The following is a 16958-nucleotide window of genomic DNA, read 5'->3' on the forward strand; positions in this document are numbered from 1 at the left end:
CTCAATTTTAATCATGTTATGAACCCATTTCAAAATAAATAATAAATACGGTTAAATTGTTTTGTGTTTTGTAGTTTTTCTCTTTCGAGTTGGATGGTTTCGAACTTTCGGTATACCGATGTGAGTCGGATTTATATCGAAGAGTTTATTTTGATGTTTAGTTTAGTAATGTTTTTGCTATCTCGTTACCCATTCGACTCTATCATTAACCTGACAGAGACACAAAAGAGTCATATTCGACCAAGTCAGATTCAGGCAAGTCAGACTCAAACAAAAACCTTATAGAGATAAGATCTCCACCAAATTGGATTACATTATATATTGAACTTATAACAATATTGCCTTTCACCAAATCTTGTAACAATGTTGAAGATTTAAAAATACGCTCTGACCTTCATGGAAAATATCAGAGACTTGAACTCTTTCATTGTATCACGAGCATTGGTTCTTTTTTCGCTTTCGATCTAGTTTTCTATCATAACTACCCTAACCCCTTCCTCGTCCACCATTACCCTGACTGTTCATCCATCACCGACTACTTGCTCTCTTCCTACCATAAGGAATCTCGTCCCCTTAGTCTCCAATAACTTGACAATGCAAACTTCTTAACTCGGAAGAATCAAGTGCTTCCAATCATGAAATCCCAAGACCTCCAGCTATGTCAATCCCACCTCAAACCAACCCCCTTCTTCCATTTGAAACCCAGAAACTGATCTCAATGAGCCAAACTCACTCATTCCTGCAATGGAACCGGGTAGATCAGGCTGCGATAAGTTGGTTAAACACAACCCTCTCCCCTTACATTTTTTTCCTTCTGAAAGGGTGGACACCAACTTGGGAACCACTCCAGTCAAGGGTTGTTGACACTTAGAAATTCAAATATATACCAACTTAGCTGAAAATTCAAATATATATATATAAATTTGAAATTAATAAAATCCAACAAAACCATCAAGCATCTTGTATATATCATCTGTTCCAGGATGCATCTTATCCGCCGAGTAAAACTGATGAACTTGGCTATCAACTTCGATCCAACTACACCCAGGAGTCTTTGTTACTCCCCTTTCGTTTAACATTTTCCTCACATTTCTCACTTTATCCCAATTCCCTAACTCACCATATATATTTGCTAACATTATACCATAACCTGCATTATTTGGATTGATTTCAATCAGTTTTTTCACTGAAAATTCCGCCAAATCCATACGTCCATGGATCTTACAACCATTTAGAAGAGAACCCCATACCACTTCATCTGGTTCGATTCTCATCTCCTTAATGATTTCCATCGCTTCTTCAAACTTACCAGCTCTACCAAGAAGGTCAATTACACAACCATAGTGCTCAATATGTGGCTCAATTCCGAAATGTCTAGTCATCAAAGTGAAGTACTCACAACCTTGTTCGACCAATCCTCCATGAGTGCAGGCATTAAGCAACCCAACAAAGGTAACCTCGTCAGGTTTCACTTGACCTCCATAATTCATCAAGTTTTCAAATACACTAATTGCCGACTCACTTTGTCCATGAAGAGCAAGACAATTGATCATGGAATTCCAAGTCGTGAGGCTTTTGCCCAACGTTTGGTCGAAAATCCATCTTGCTTCTTTCAAATTCCCACATTTTCCGTACATGTCTACGAGAGCATTTAGTATAAATGAACTAGGAATAATACCGTTTCGATAAATATATCCATGGATCCATCTCCCAAGTTGAAGCATACCCAAGTGACCACAAGCTGAAAGAACACAAACTACAGTAACTTGATTTGGTCTCATATCAGAATCAGAAATCATTCGCTTAAAAAACGAGATGGCCTCTGTGAACAACCCGTTCTGCGTGCACCCAGCAATAATAGCATTCCAAGACGGAACATCTCTCTGTGGCATTTCTTCAAACAGTATAATAGCATTACCAATCTCCCCAACTCTAGCATACCCAGAAATCATTGCAGTCCAAGAAACAACATTCTTATCAAGCATTTCATCAAACAGTTGACGAGCAACAACTACATCAGAACAACACTTCAAATAAGAATCAATAAGAGCAGTTTGAACAACTGGGTACCCATTAAAACCTGATTTCAGAATGTGATTGTGTATAGATTTAGTCCCACAACAGGATTTCAAAACATGGGGGTAGATAAAATGACTGGGTCGAGGTTTTCCATGGCGAATCATATCTCTGTATAAGATAAGAGTTGAATTATGATCAGACTGTGAAGAATATGCTGTGATCATGGCGGTATAAAGATAGACATTTGGTGAATGAAGATGGTCGAAGATGAAACGAGCATAATCGAGATTTGAGAGAGTGAGAATGCAGAAACGAACGAGTTTGAATGAATAAAATTGAGTTTGGCCATGACCTGAAGTTATGAGGAAAGATTGAAGTTGTTTGAGATGGTTAAGATGATTGGATTTATCTAGTAATGTCAAGATGGATTGGTTTAAGTTTCTTAATGTTTCATTATTTGGTAAAAATGGCATGTCAAATGCTCTTTGGCCACGGGAAGAACAAACAATTTAGAGAGAGAAACTTCAATATTAGAGAGAGAGACAGAGTGAGTGAGAGATGGGACCTCCAAAGTTTCGAAAATATTGTTTCCAAGTTTCACAACCCAACTCCCGCCCTTCTTGAATTGTTCTCCTAACTTTGACCAAGTATTTGTTCAAAACTCCCACTCCAAATTTTTTTTTATAAATTTGTTCCTACAAAAATTTAGTGAAAGAAAAGTTTACTCTATAACAAACATTTATATGACAAGGAACGGCGCATGGCGTGCCATGCCGACCTGCCACGGATCAAGCGGGTCGTGGTGGGGTTGGGATTGAGATTTTAAACTCCCAGACCCATCAATCACGACACGTTAGGAATGGGAAACACGACCCTTAGTGTTTCTAACCCGCTAAGTTACGTTAATCCATTAGAAATAGGTATTTAATTTACAAAGATTATTGTCATTTTGTTGAAAGTAAATTTTTGATTAATAAAACAAACATAGATTCTAAAGTTTAAACAAAGATCGCAACGTTTGACTTAAAAAATGTTTAGTATTTTCTTTTGTTATTTTTTTTGTTTACAAATAAATAAATAAATAGTTCGTGAATGTGGCGGCAACAGTTGACTCATTAGCCACGACTCGGCACAATAATGGCGTCCAGACCTTTGTAGTTTGGGCACGCCACGACACAGCCTGTTGGCAACCGTTAAAGAAAGTCAGAAAAAGAGTGAGAGAGAGAGTGGGAGAAACAGTAAAGATATAGAGACAAAGAATAAAGAGATATTTTCTTTTACCCAACGGAGAAAGTCTTACTCGGGTTGGGGGATGGTGACAAGTTCCCCATATTTCGGACAAACACAGAAAAATGAGTCAAGGGACCCCCATCTTTTTTACCCTAAATAGCTTACCAAACACAAAGAAAGTTCAGAATTTTGAGACAATATTTGGTAGCTCAAGTGGTGGATAATGTTGGCATAAACTCCAAAACCCTAGAGGTTTCGAGGTTCGATGCCTAGAAGAAGCGGATTTCATGGTTTATGGAACTTTTGGATTATTAAGGTATAAATAATGTTGTTGGGCTTTAGGCCATAGTCTAGTTGGACTTCGAACCATAATTTAGTTGGGTTATAGGCTCGTTCTTGTAAGAGTTTGAATTAGGAACTTATCGTGTTTATCATATCTTTGATCTATCAATGCCATTGTAATGACTATCTTAGATCATAATCAATTTCCAGAAGAAGAAAAAAAGACACCTTTAAACTTTGATAAAGTGCCTGTAATATAAGTAGGTTGGCCCAAAACCGAATACGGAGTCGAATCCCATCTTAAACTAGATCCACAACAACAAGAAAAATCTCTGAATACCAGTTTTCAATCAATTTAAATCTCTTTTTTTTACGGGAGGGGTGTCCCTCAATCTTAGAGTCAAAGATAAAGATTTGGGTTAATTTCGTTTTGGCTCCCGATTTGTGACCAACTCGCCATTTTGGGCCCAATAAGTGTCTGGCAGTTCGTTTTGGTCCCAAAATCAAATTTTCGGGCAGTGGTGACATCATCATGGCATAAGCAATAATTTTCTATACCCAAAATACCCCTCTGACCAAATCAAAAGTTGATCCTGAGTTGTCACATCTAGTTATTTAATACCTTATTTTTTATCCTCCTAAGACTTTTACTTTCTTCTCCATTAACTTTAGCAGTCAATACTCAACTCCTTCCATTAACTTCTTCATCTTTCTAAACTTCTTTTTTCACCAAAAATAAAACTTCCATTAAAGCTTTCTTAGCTTCAACTTCCATTAAAGCTTTCTTAGCTTCATCTTTCTAAACTTGTTTTTTCACCAACAATAAAACTTCCATTAAAGGTTTATTAGCTTCAACTTCCATTAAAGCTTTCTTAGCCCCATCTTACATTAAAGCTTTCTTAGCTTCATCTTCATTTTTATAAGTCTTTCTTAGCTTCATCTTTCTAAACTTCTTTTTTCACCACTAATAAAACTTCCATTAAAGCTTTCTTAGTTGGATTTAAACAACTTAGTTCCTGGAAAATGATTGATTGGATACTATTAGGGTTGATTTCAAGACTGAAAATCTAATAAATGTTTGGATCAGTTATTATGGGTCAACAACTCAATGTTTCTATTTCTTACTCAAATCTCTTCAACCTAAAAGTCCTCATTTTCACTCAAAATCATTTGAATATTTTGTGAAAGATTTCATATTCGTGGAGTTTTATGGATCAAATCAAAGAAGTAGAGAGATTCATAGGATTTCTTTGATGAACTTTGCTAGAGATTAATGAAGGGGAAAAGAAAATCTTGAAATGGAGAAGAAGGTGTCTTGGGGGAAGGAAATGTACTTAATAATTAGGGTTAATTGATTTGACAACTCAGAATCAAACTTTTGATTTGATCAGAGGGGTATTTTGGGTATGTGAAATTATTGCTTATGCCATGATGATGTCACCACTGCCCGAAAATTTGATTTTGGGGCCAAAACGAACTATCGGACACTTATGGGGGCCAAAACGGCGAGTTGGTCACAAATCGGGGGCCAAAACTGAATTAACCCTAAAGATTTTATCAGCAGATTCCTAGATCAGCTGGCCCAGTCAATCTTAAGCTTCATTTTCATTACAGATTTATTGACACTAAGTAGATCTAAACATCACAGACAACTATACATAAAGTATACATATACAACACAGATCTATGGAAGTATTCGAAATCTAACAACGCAGACAAGAATCTATTGTTTTCACTGAGGGATTTTATCCTCAACAAATTTACTAAACCAAACTAGGAGGGAGTCTATCTAACCTTATTTATTTTAGTTTTAATTTATATTTTATTTCTTAATTACTTCTTATATTCGGCGGATACAATCGATCTTGTTCGATTGGATCTTTAAATTTGATTATTTGGTTCAGCTCTATTTTATTCATCAGATCTAGTAAGTTAGAAGAACCCTAGTCAATTAAACACCACTACATGGCATAAACTAAACACCATTTCATTTAGATCTCCGCTTTATTGATTAGTCATGTTTACTCTTCATGGTTTTTTTGTCTGTCATTCTTTCGGTCATCTTACTGTCGCCCAACATCCGTGTTGAATTCCACCCTTCCTCTACCGGAATCAATTTTTGCTTGTCGGTCGACCAGTTATTGAAAGCTTTTGATCTTCAATCAGAACAACCACGTATAGGATCCTACTACAACCACATGTCATTGAAACCTGGGACCAGGTATGCTTAGAATGGCACTTTGTTTGACCTTATGTCTTTAGGGCCCCTTTCCCCTTTTCCTCAATGAAATAATAACATCAATCTTACGGTACCCTTTGTTCCCGGAGTATACTATATATTGGAGAATTTTCCTCCATGTCGCCATGGTTTGTATCTCATTTCTCAACTCTCTTTTTGTCGCTCACTTTAGTCCTTGGCTTACTTCGATATTTATATCCGTACTATGAGGGGATCCGAATTACCAGGTGTCCGACTCGTTTCTTTTGGTTAAGATTCGAGTAGGCATGGTCTCTTTGTCTAGAGAATACGGGTGAAATAACTTGGAATCAACTTTTAGTTCCTTCCTTCGGACATCCTCTCTTCCCTTGAAAATTAGGTATAAATTTAGTCCATCTACAATGTTACAAGATGTTAGATAAAAGTTTCAGCTTTCATTTAACTATGCAGGTTGTTATGATCAAATTCCATATCATTTTCAATACGAGTTTGTAAGGGAAACCGACCAGAGTAGGCTGCCTAGAGAAGAAACAAGGGTTCTAAACAGAATTTCCCTATCTTCCATGTCCATTCATTTTAAAATAGCGATTAACTTTATAAAACAGGGGAAACACAAGAAAAGAATGGAACTTTGGCTTTAAAACCAACTTCTTCTTCTTCTTCTTCTTCTTCATACACAATGTCACTTCATCTCCTACCCAAAATATCATCCTCTTGTTTGTCTCCTCATTTTACCACTACTTATACTTCTCAACTTTTTCCAGTCAAATCCTTATCCCTTTTCAAGAAAGAGAACAATAAGAACCTCACCCTTCTTTCTGTAAGGAGGAAAAGAAGAAACCCTATTCAACATCGGTCGGCACCCGTCGTAGTTGCAGCTCAATCCAACAATGTTTTCTTCAAAGGTTGGTTCTCCCTTTCTAGCTACTTTATATACTAGGGTTTTGAATCTCATGTGAAAATAACAATCTTTTTGGAGCTCCAAGTCATAAATCTCTACTTAAATTACTTGATGAGCAAACAATTTTGGACTTAAACTGATAAAATTCTCAAATTGGATATTCATCCCAGCTCACCCACTGAAACTGTCCAAATTCTCACAGGACCTGGACATTATATTCTTGATTACTAGATCACCCTTCTCCCATGTGGGACTATTCTCACTGTTTCTTTGAATTGTCAGTGTGCCTCGAACCCTTGACCTCTAAGGTGGAAGACTGAACTTCTTACCACTCCAACCAAGGGTTGTTGACGACTATTCTCACAGTTACCATGGCTATACAAGTAAATCTTGTATTGCTTAGGTTTTTTTTAGTTGGGTAGCATATTGTTTGGTTGCTCTTGGGTAGAGGAAGAACTAGCTCGACCCCATACTCACTTGGTTCGGCTGAGTGGATGGGATGTGGGTGTAAATGGCCATGGGGGCCTTGATATTGGATTGAGATGAGCCCCATGCCACCATCTATGTGATGAAACTTGGAATGTGAATTGGAGTTGATGTGCCAAGTAGAGCTTATGCCACAGTTGCATGTAATCTGAGGGTTATAGGCGACCGACTTTTCCTTGAAGAATCATAGTTTCCTTTCCTAGCTAGTTAAGTAATTGAATTCTTGAGTAGACCCGCAGGCCGGCTAGGGGGTCATAGTAGCTCACTAGCTCAAGCTACTTGGGGATCCAAAAACTTCTAGATTTCCTAGTTCATAAAGTCACTTGCACAAGTCATGGCCATGTTAGTTGAGTCAGGAGTCATCTGAATCGTATAAATATGCATAAAAGGCCCTCTCTTTTGTTTTTTATTCTAGAGCAAAGAGTGTATGATAAGAGAACGAATCATCATTTGCTATTGCTTGGATTAAACGACTAACCTTTCTTCTTCGTCTTCTGCCACTGTTGTTGGTTGCGTAGCAACTTATTCTTCTCAACTAGTACTCTTATTTCAGGTTCATATCATATGTATTATATATGTAGTAGAAAAAGTTAATCAGCAAACTTGGGAAGGACTGGACTTTGCTTGGCGGAGTTAGGGCCAAGTCCCGAGCCCAACAACCTAGACTATAATAAGAGAACTTTTAATAGCCTCTAGATGGCCCCTAATGTTATTTCAAAATTCCATCTTTGAGGGAAAGAGGGAGATTCTTGTTCTGCATTGAGTGGAAGTGAGGTGAATTAAGTCTGTATACCCCTTGAGTCGCTTTGAATTGTGACTTACTCCTAAATCAAGTAGAGATGGATGTGAAGGTCTGAATGGGGCAATCAATCTATTGAGCTACTCAAACCCAGTGAACTGGTCGAGTTCAGAATAATTAGGTCCAATCAGATCCATCAACTGGTTACCTGACAGGACAAATCTATCAGAGATTTGGAGGTAAAATACAAAGAAAACAAGATTTTATCTTTTGAGTTATTAGGTAGGGTAGAGAGATGATATGGTAGATCTGGACCTCTGGACTCTGTATGGCATGATCTTGTTACCATAGCTACCCGTTTCCCTAAATAAAACGTGCATGAGCACATCTAGTAGATGGTAAGAATCGAGAGAGATGGCTAGTTAATCAGCCAATGGCGATTACTTTCAGCTTTTGTTATACTTAGATTGCTATAATAAGAAAAGGTATTAAAATATTGTCCCACCCCATCCCACATGAGTTCCATCACTAATGCTCAACCACAACCCTCTCTGGCGTTGGGATGGTTCAAATTTGTTGTGGCCACATCTTGTGTATGAAAACTAGAAAACGCTTTATTTTTCTTAATTTTATGAGCATTGCTAATTCCTACTATTTAATTATGTGAAATAGTTCTTCAGACGGCTTGGAGGGTTGGAAAGGATGGCATTGACACAGGGACGAATCTTGTTCCTGTATGTTTATTCTCCATTTCAACTCTTACAATTTAGATGTAAACAGTTTTGAATGATTTATAATACTTATCATCTGTTAGAGATTATAAAGCTTGTAATCACCTAATTTTATTCACTTCGGTTTTCAGGAATCTATTCCAAGGCCGATAGCGAAGATTTCTGTGGTTGGAGTAGGATCAGTGGTTCTCCTTTTTATACTCAAATCTTTCATATCTACGGTTTTCTTTGTTCTGGTATGTCTCTACTTGTTCTCACCTTATCTGATTATCCTTTTCACGAATGCACTTTGTTTTCTTTTTGGAAGCATTTAGTAACTCTTCTGTACTGAAATTCTTTATTTTCTTTTATCTTTTTCTCCCTCTTCTGTTGTTTTATACACATAAAATGTCATTATGCTGGAACGGTATATTATCAACACAATAACAATTTCTGCAAGTACATACAAGATGTAAAACATTACATACACATTTTCCGATTGACTAATTATTAGTATCTAACAAGTATCAGAGCATCAAATACGGGTATCTATATGATGGCAGCTGAAATTACTAATGAGTATTACGTTACGTTTATAATATGTATATTCATCATCGCCTTAATAAATGTACATTTATTAACAGGATCTTTCTTTTTTCCTAACAGGGAGTGATGGGGCTCATATATTTTGTGTTTATAGCCTTGAACAAGGACGAAGGGCCGAAAGGAACCAAAGATATTCCTACTGAGGAGGATAGTTTGGAAGAAGCACGGAGAATAATGGAGAAATATAAATAAATGATTTCGCTGTTTGTATTAAAATTTATTTATTTTAACATAGATCAAGTCTTTGTCACATTAAAGTTTAAATATAAAGTAAATCTCACTTTGAAATTTCTCTCGAAGCTTAATCAAATAAAGGTATATCAATGATCTCTAAAGAATTGTGGGGAAGTACGAGCTTCTAGTGAAACTTCTCTCCAAGCTTCAATCCGTTGTTTCTTGGAAATCTCGGTGATTTAAAATCAAAATGTTTGTAGTATTCCAAAATACGACAACCTAATTCATAAGCTAAAGCCCCGACATTGATATTATGAAAATGAAAACTGCGACTTTGAATTAACTGTACATTTTTCTTCCCTAACTTGAAAACCAACCACCAATTCTTTTATCAAATGTACATACATAATAACGAAGTTTCAGTTTATGCATTTCAACAACACAGTTTCTCTCTACTACAACATTTCCGCAGACCTTGAGTGGTGCCTATACATGAGAAGAACTCGATATGAGATAGACCATCATCATACAAAGGATAATCAACAGCGCCCACATGAAACCATCCGAAAAGAACTAACCAGCACGCGTTCATGCTGGTCAAAGAGAATCAGTTGAACTGGATATGTCAAGGTTGGAAACATGACCTTTGCTTTCCATCATTCATGCCGTCATCAGAGAGAAGCGAGAAAGAGAGGGACGAGGTTATTGACATGATGATGGGGACGAAGGCAAGAACAAGTAGCGAAAACGAGAATCAAAAGGAAGGATGGCACAGCTGCGACTACCAAGGATGCTTTGTCTCCTCTTCGAGATGCATTGCTCAACCACTGCAGCCTGGTGGAAAGGAAGATGTTTGGATATCCATACAGCCGCACTTAAATCGTCATCAACAAACCCCCTTGCATATCCATATACCATTTTCGGCATCAGTACTCTCCCTTTCCTACTTACACCCACCGATGCCCGTATGAAGTCTCTCTCTGCTTCTTCTAGTTCCTCTCTTACCTTCTCCGCACTATACATTCTCACCTGAAATTTCAATAAAATTCATGAGTTCCTCTTCTTTCTTTCAACCAGATCTTCAAACACTAGTGAAGAAAAAAAAAAGAGTTGGGGGAAGATATAACTGCAGGTGATGAGTACATTCCGCAGCTAAGAGCAAAAGTTACACGAGGTTCAAGTACATCAACTGAGAAATTCCGTAGTTCGTCAGGTACCTTATTCTTCTGCATTCCAAGAAGTAAAGCCTGCAAACATTTTGAGCTTACGAATGAGATACTACTACATTAATTATGATTTGAAAATTTCATCAGACATGAGAGGATCCATACAGTTTGTGGCCTTTGAATTGGTGGCTGCATCTTCAGAATCACATATTCAATTGCGGCAGCACTAAAGGAATGCCCACCAACTGTATAAGCTGCCTGAAACCAATGTCCGATTATAATTAGGGTTTAAGCAGGATCTAAAGGGAAGTGGAAAAATTATACAAGAGAGAAACATATGCTACAGAGGTGTACCTTCTGCATCAACGAAAAAAGCTTCACGTCATTTCTAGGGACTCCATATGCCAAGTAAGCCTGAAATGATAAAGTAATTAGAGATTCATAGATCAATTCTCTTGATTCTGTATTCCCATTTGCGTAGTTTAGTTCGATAAGTTAATCCAGGACAAATCAAGTAGAACAACTACTTACATGCATGATCAAAGCATTATATAAGTTAATCCAGAAAGCCAACTTCTCATCGTCGCTTAAGTGGACAGGATTCACTTTAGCTAGTTGCTCAACAAGCAATCTGCTACCAATAACCAACCATATTGTCAGCTCTACCCTTATAATTAAGGAATCATGTTCACGAACCATTCGAAACTAACAGGCAAAAAGATGTTTATACTTCGACCATGAAAGCTTAACCAAGGAGATGGTAGAGACCATCTTACCTAAATCTTCGTAGTGCCCCAGAAGCATATTCTAGCTGTTTCTTCCCGACAGACATCCATGAAACCTCAATTGCCGACCCGTAAATTCCAATATCTGCCCAGCTTAATTTTCCGCGAACTCTGTATGGATCAAATGCATCCTTTGCAGCAAAGATCTCACTAATACTCTGCATATCAACTTGTGGGCTCTGGACCCATGATAAAATTGTTGAACGTTCAGATTGTGTGGAAGACAAAGATGATTTTGATGATGGAGTCGAAGAATCTGCCAGTGAGATGAAAATATTCCTCATGCACAGAACCATCTCCTCTGATAGCTTATTAGGGTGATCCCAGAGACCTGTAATTGACATCTCTCTTCTCAATTTTCCATCTATTACATGCTGAAACATTTGTGTAGATACTTTGTCTCTGATGGATGAGCAAGAGTCCTCTTTATTCTGAGGAAAGTAAAGTCAAAATGATTAGTTGTCTATAAGTGATTTTTCGGCAACAGAATAACATCACATGATAAGCAAACTTGTTCAAACTATACATAACATGCACACCTCGTGTAAACTTGAATTTTCAAGTTGTGATTTTTCGTTCATTAATGATGACCAGAATACCGAGATTAACAGATAAGAACACGTAAGTAATATATATGGGTATAAAATTGAAACCGGAAACCACCTACCCATTTAAACCAAGAGTGTAAACCTAGTACTCAGACAAAATCACAATCTTCATCACACAGTATGTTCCATCATATTGGAATGTCAAACACAAGACATGGAGTTCCATGTTTTGATAGAACAAATCAAGCTTAAGCTGTCACGCAACGATTCTTCGTACTTAAATAAATAAAGGTTAAGTTGAAAAGACGTACTAGTCTTGTCGAAGATGTCACTGGCAATCTGATACTAGTTTCTGATAGTCCATCTGTTTCCTCTCGGCATGAGATCTTCCCAGAGCTATGACTTGGTTCAAACATGGAGGGCTCCCCATATTCGGAAGTAAAGGAATTCTGAATAATGTGTTAGTGAAACCATTGTCAGTAAACTTATATTGTAGAAACAAGAAATGGCAAAGATCCATCCTGTACCAGAAGAAGAGGAAAAATGGAAAAGTTATTTACCATTCTATCCATATCATCAGGAGAGACAAGATAGCGTGACTGTGAAGGTGAATGTTTGCGATGGTATTCTGCGAGTCTCCGTTCATTTCTTTCTTGAGTTAGTTGGAACTGCAAAGACACCATATCTTCCTCAAGATTTGAAACTGTGGTCTCCAATGTGGCAATGCTAGATAAGAGTTCCTTCGCCTGTGCCTGGTATAATCCATATATCTCTTATTGAGGTGATACAATCATCAAAATGTTGGAACTATTAACTTGAACTTCAGCATATTATGAATTAAAACTGGTTGATCACCCCAACCTTAGAGCAAACTCTGCTCTTCCTATCTGACACTTCATACCAGTGTGACAGTGTCCCTTACATATACTTGTACAACTGTCGAAGATTTATATTATAACAAGTATTAATGTGTGTAACCCTAATTTATATTAATAATACTGAGCTGTACCCTATATATATGTATATACAGATACTCTTAAGCAGGGGCGGAACCAGGATTCTCAGCTAGCCTGGGCAAGATTAAAGTTACTCTAAATTAATCGTGTAGATATTATTTATGTGTACTAATTTCACATATTATTATGCATATATGCATTAATCTTGATAATTTTTACCTATAATAAAGTAGGTATTAATGTGAGGAACGAAAGAGAAAAGAAGAAAATGAGACTCGACAACGAAGAACTAGTCATTATTTGCAAACAAGTCTTGTCTTTTGCGAGAAAACGATGAAATAGACGAGATAGCGACCTTAAACACGAGGAAAATAAGAGAAGATAAAAATAACAAATCTCTTGGTCTCCCTCATAATAACTCTATCTTTCATAATACAAAAATAATAAGGGTGAAATTGAAATTAAAATAATATATAATCACTAGCAGAAGAAAAAAAAAAAGTAATTTGAGAGTCTATTTTCGAAGTTGGTCAAATTATGGGGGTCATTCTGTGAGTTGGTCATAATAGAAGGACTGAAAAGAACCAGCTCTTTAAAAGAAAAAAACATGCAAAAATAGGGATGTAAGTGCTTTGAAGGGGATTTGAACCTCAAACCTTAGATGCACTAGGCAGAAACCTATCCACTGGGCCGGATCCTTGTTCGTGTCATGAGTTTACAGAGGAAACTAAATATTCCAGCCTGGGCAATGGCCTAGGCTGGACTACACATAGGTCCGCCCCTGCTCTTAAGTGATGTCTAATGGTCATGACAACTGAAATAATGAGAGATAAATCTTGTCGGGAATATGTTTTCTCCAAAGTCTTGACATTTCAAGACTACTGGATCATCTCTTTACTCGTAGTCCATCAAGATCTTCCATGCTTGACCATCTAAATAGTACGAATTTTGCACATTTAAAATATTAATAGCAAGAATGAACAAGAAAGCGGCATACATGATGTGGGAGGCATGATATATTAGATAACTTTAGAGCACTATGTGCAACAGCATTTTCCAGGACGCTGCGGAGCTCCATCTCTTCCTCCAGCTGTCGATGCAGTATTTCAACCTACAAAAGTGGCAGATAATACTCTTCAGATTTTTAAATTTTATCAATAGTTTGTCAGATTCAATATAATTATTCATGCATTTAAAGAAATAGCTTTGCGCCCACTTGGCCAAGTTTCTGAAGTATTTAGAAGATCTTCTTCCTTGTAGCTTGATGGGAACCATCCGGCCGTGCATCAAGGAGAGCCAACTGAACATCCATAAGTGGGGATTCATTGCAAGTTTCTAAGTAAAATTAGTCTACCAAGCAAGTACTTTCTATTATGTTATAACTAGTTTTCGAAGTTGACTCAATTTAGGTTTCCTAGTAATTAGATAGACTACTGTACAAAGAGATTTAGTTCTTTGTTTAGAATCATCTTATGGGTTAATATAAAAAATCCCGGTTGCCATTTCTTATCTGAACATTACTTTATGTCCTAATTTTTATTTTCGTTTATCATTCGATTATTCTTCAGCTTCCTCCGTCCTATGTCATAGCTGTATCATGTGGAATTAAAATATGGTCTCTTGTTTGTATCACATAATCAGAGATTTACAGATATCTAGAGCAGTTTCTGAATTTGAATCCGAGAAATATAATGGTATTCGAGTTTCTTAAGTGAGATTCCAAATCCAGATTTTATTGAAAGCCCTATCGTGCCTTGAACAAAAAGAAACCTTATTGGGAGCTTTTACCATCCACGTACGTAAACCTGTTTTCGATGTCTCTAGCTCCTATAGCATTGAAATTTTAGGAACCCTCATCTAGTTATGATTGGTATTTATATCTGCAACAGAAATTATTCTTCGTTACTCATTAACTTATTGATGGATGTTTCTGCCCATTAACCGAAAGAGTTGAACACTTGAACTATAGCTTCAAACCTTCAATAAAGCGAACCTCCATAAGGACTTACGGTGACAGTTTGTCTGCCTAAACGTTATCACTTTATAATCTCTACATGTAAACTCTCAATAGAAAAACAAAATCCATTTTGACATTTGGCTTCAAAAAACATAAACAATTCAATACATATTATTTACTATGCTGATGATGAAATAGTCACTCTTAAGAAACTAAAAAATAGCAAAATTTCGATTAGTACGATTAGTTAGAAGAAGCTACACTTACGTCTCGCTCAAGCTGGATTCTGTAAGGCTGAGCTATGTTGAGTTTAATAAAAGATCCAAGACTTCTTGCTCCTCCACTAGAAGAAGTGCTCACCTAAATGTTAAGAAGATGAATAATTCAACAGATAAAAAAAATTTAGACAATTAAATCATTCCTGACAAAAAATACAACTACCAACCTCTAACATGGATTTGTTACCCTGAAACTCGGGCGAAAAATCCAATTGACGTTGTCCCGAATTACATTCTCTTCTTCTAGCCTTTGAACATTGTGGGAGAGAGTCACTTCTGTGGAAAGAAAATGAAGTAGAGAATTTGCAGACAAATCCCCCTAAATTGGGTTGATAAAAGAGTACAAATTGAACTTACAAGTTCAATGAAAAATGAGAGACAGGTGAGTCGTGCATCTTGTAATCGCGATGGACTTGCATCTACACAAACCTAGATTGATCACCTTTTGCAGCTCACTAGAACTATACTATATAGGTGGATAAGCATGAGAAATGGATACCCAGAGAGAGTAAACCACTGTGGCACCTGTGAACAACATTATTGTATCATCATAAGCTCAGATATTGAAAAGCTAGAAAGTGGAGAGAAGAGTGTAGATTTTGTAAGAAAAGATAAAAAGAAAAGGTAGGTTTAAGAAAAGTAAAATCTCTAAAGTGGGGAATGAGATCAAATAAGAAAATAGAACCCATCCTGTGACCCCTCTCAAAACCTTATTCTAAAAACCAGAGATAATAAAACCCCACTTTTCAGTTTACCTTTTCATTCCCTTCACAATGAGCAAATGAAAACCCTAGAAAACACTGATTGGGTAAATTGCAAATTCACAATGAAAAAGAAGAAAAAGAAGAAAGCTTTTAGGTCCTTAAGCAATGAGAATGAAAAGGTTAAGTAAACAAAAAGCTAGAAAAGTAAATGACTAAATGAGTAAATCAGAACTAAGACTTTTGATTCACTTCAAAAACACATAAAGGGAGAAAAATGTAGAGAGAGAAAACCTACCTTATAAGAACAGTTGGGAAGATGAAGTTTTTGAGTTTTTTATCTTCAACCAGAAAAAGGGTAGGCAAAAATTTCAAAAAACAAGTAGTCTATATCAACAACCACCACCCTTTTCTCCCTCCTAAAATTCAAAATTGAAAAACTAGTACAGGACAGAAGAAGACTCTCTGTTCATATTAAAATTCAAATTATTCATTACCCCATAAAAGAAAGACAAACAACTCTGACACTAATGACTGAAGAGAGAGAGAGAGAGAGAGAGAGAGAGAGTAGAGAGAGAAAGAGGTAAAAAGAGAGGTGATTTACTTATGCTGGTGTTGTTTCCTAGTCGGAATTTAGTGAATGATTTCCCCCCCAAGTTGCAGAAATATGAAAAAAGAAAGATGCTTTTTTTTTTCTTCTTCTTCTTCTCTAATTTTTAGGTTAAAATGGGTAAGAGTTGATTAAACTCGAAAGAAACAACTCCCCATTTTCCGATTTTGTTAAACTCGAGAAAGAGACAGGGATCCACTCTATATCATCAAACATAAATGACACATTAAAGAAGTAGTCCTACCCATATCTTCTTTTTTATTTTCCTTTCTGAAAATGACAACCTAGAATCAAAGTTGAGCACTTATACCCACACGTATTTTTACCCAGAAAACTTCAAACCCCCTTTTCAATGGAGTTCTTGTTGTCTCTATTAAATTAGAGAGAAAGAGAGAGAAATGATCATCTTACAATGTAATTGAAGAGAGAGAGAGAGAAAGAGAAGTTGCCTCAGACATGTTTGTGTTGGTGGGGTTAGGGAAGTCTTAAACCAGATTTTCTTTTTCTTTTGTTTGATAATTATTACATTTTTTTTGTTCATTTTTTTTGTTTTTTTTTTTTTTGTTGAAATTGATAATCATTACATGATATG

At 36.6% G+C, this 16958-nt stretch overlaps 3 protein-coding genes across 6 annotated transcripts; 1 reads left to right on the forward strand and 2 right to left on the reverse strand.

Annotated features, from left to right (window-relative positions):
- Positions 1-295: 295 nt before the first annotated feature.
- LOC147556247 (Pentatricopeptide repeat (PPR) superfamily protein) lies at positions 296-2635 on the reverse strand. The gene has a single exon (XM_086664352.1). The coding sequence runs from the start codon at positions 2490-2492 to the stop codon at positions 930-932; it is 1563 nt and encodes a 520-aa protein (XP_086520478.1). The 5' UTR covers positions 2493-2635; the 3' UTR covers positions 296-929.
- Positions 2636-6119: 3484 nt separating this feature from the next.
- LOC147556248 (uncharacterized) lies at positions 6120-9479 on the forward strand. Its single transcript, XM_086664085.1, has 4 exons — positions 6120-6654; positions 8548-8609; positions 8738-8842; positions 9252-9479. The coding sequence occupies exons 1-4, from the start codon at positions 6429-6431 to the stop codon at positions 9381-9383; spliced, it is 525 nt and encodes a 174-aa protein (XP_086520211.1). The 5' UTR covers positions 6120-6428; the 3' UTR covers positions 9384-9479.
- A 219-nt stretch (positions 9480-9698) lies between these two features.
- On the reverse strand, positions 9699-16929 carry LOC147556249 (ubiquinone biosynthesis protein (Protein of unknown function, DUF547)). Of its 4 annotated transcripts, none has more exons than XM_086664084.1 (13): positions 16611-16929; positions 15413-15580; positions 15223-15331; positions 15045-15137; positions 13818-13931; positions 12425-12616; positions 12176-12313; positions 11308-11747; positions 11063-11162; positions 10886-10945; positions 10697-10789; positions 10493-10612; positions 9699-10394 (listed from the first exon to the last, which is right to left on the reverse strand). In XM_086664084.1, the coding sequence occupies exons 2-13, from the start codon at positions 15472-15474 to the stop codon at positions 10068-10070; spliced, it is 1848 nt and encodes a 615-aa protein (XP_086520210.1). In that variant the 5' UTR covers positions 15475-15580; positions 16611-16929; the 3' UTR covers positions 9699-10067. The 4 variants fall into 4 exon arrangements, with proteins under 4 accessions (XP_086520210.1, XP_086520208.1, XP_086520207.1 ...); XM_086664082.1 differs by having other exon boundaries at positions 16361-16890; XM_086664081.1 differs by having other exon boundaries at positions 16055-16858.
- Between the last annotated feature and the right edge of the window lie 29 nt (positions 16930-16958).

The sequence above is a fragment of the Eschscholzia californica genome, unplaced genomic scaffold, assembly GCF_041429995.1.
Source record: "Eschscholzia californica isolate CP2 unplaced genomic scaffold, dmEscCali1.0.p SCAF_2, whole genome shotgun sequence".
NCBI lineage: Eukaryota > Viridiplantae > Streptophyta > Magnoliopsida > Ranunculales > Papaveraceae > Eschscholzia > Eschscholzia californica.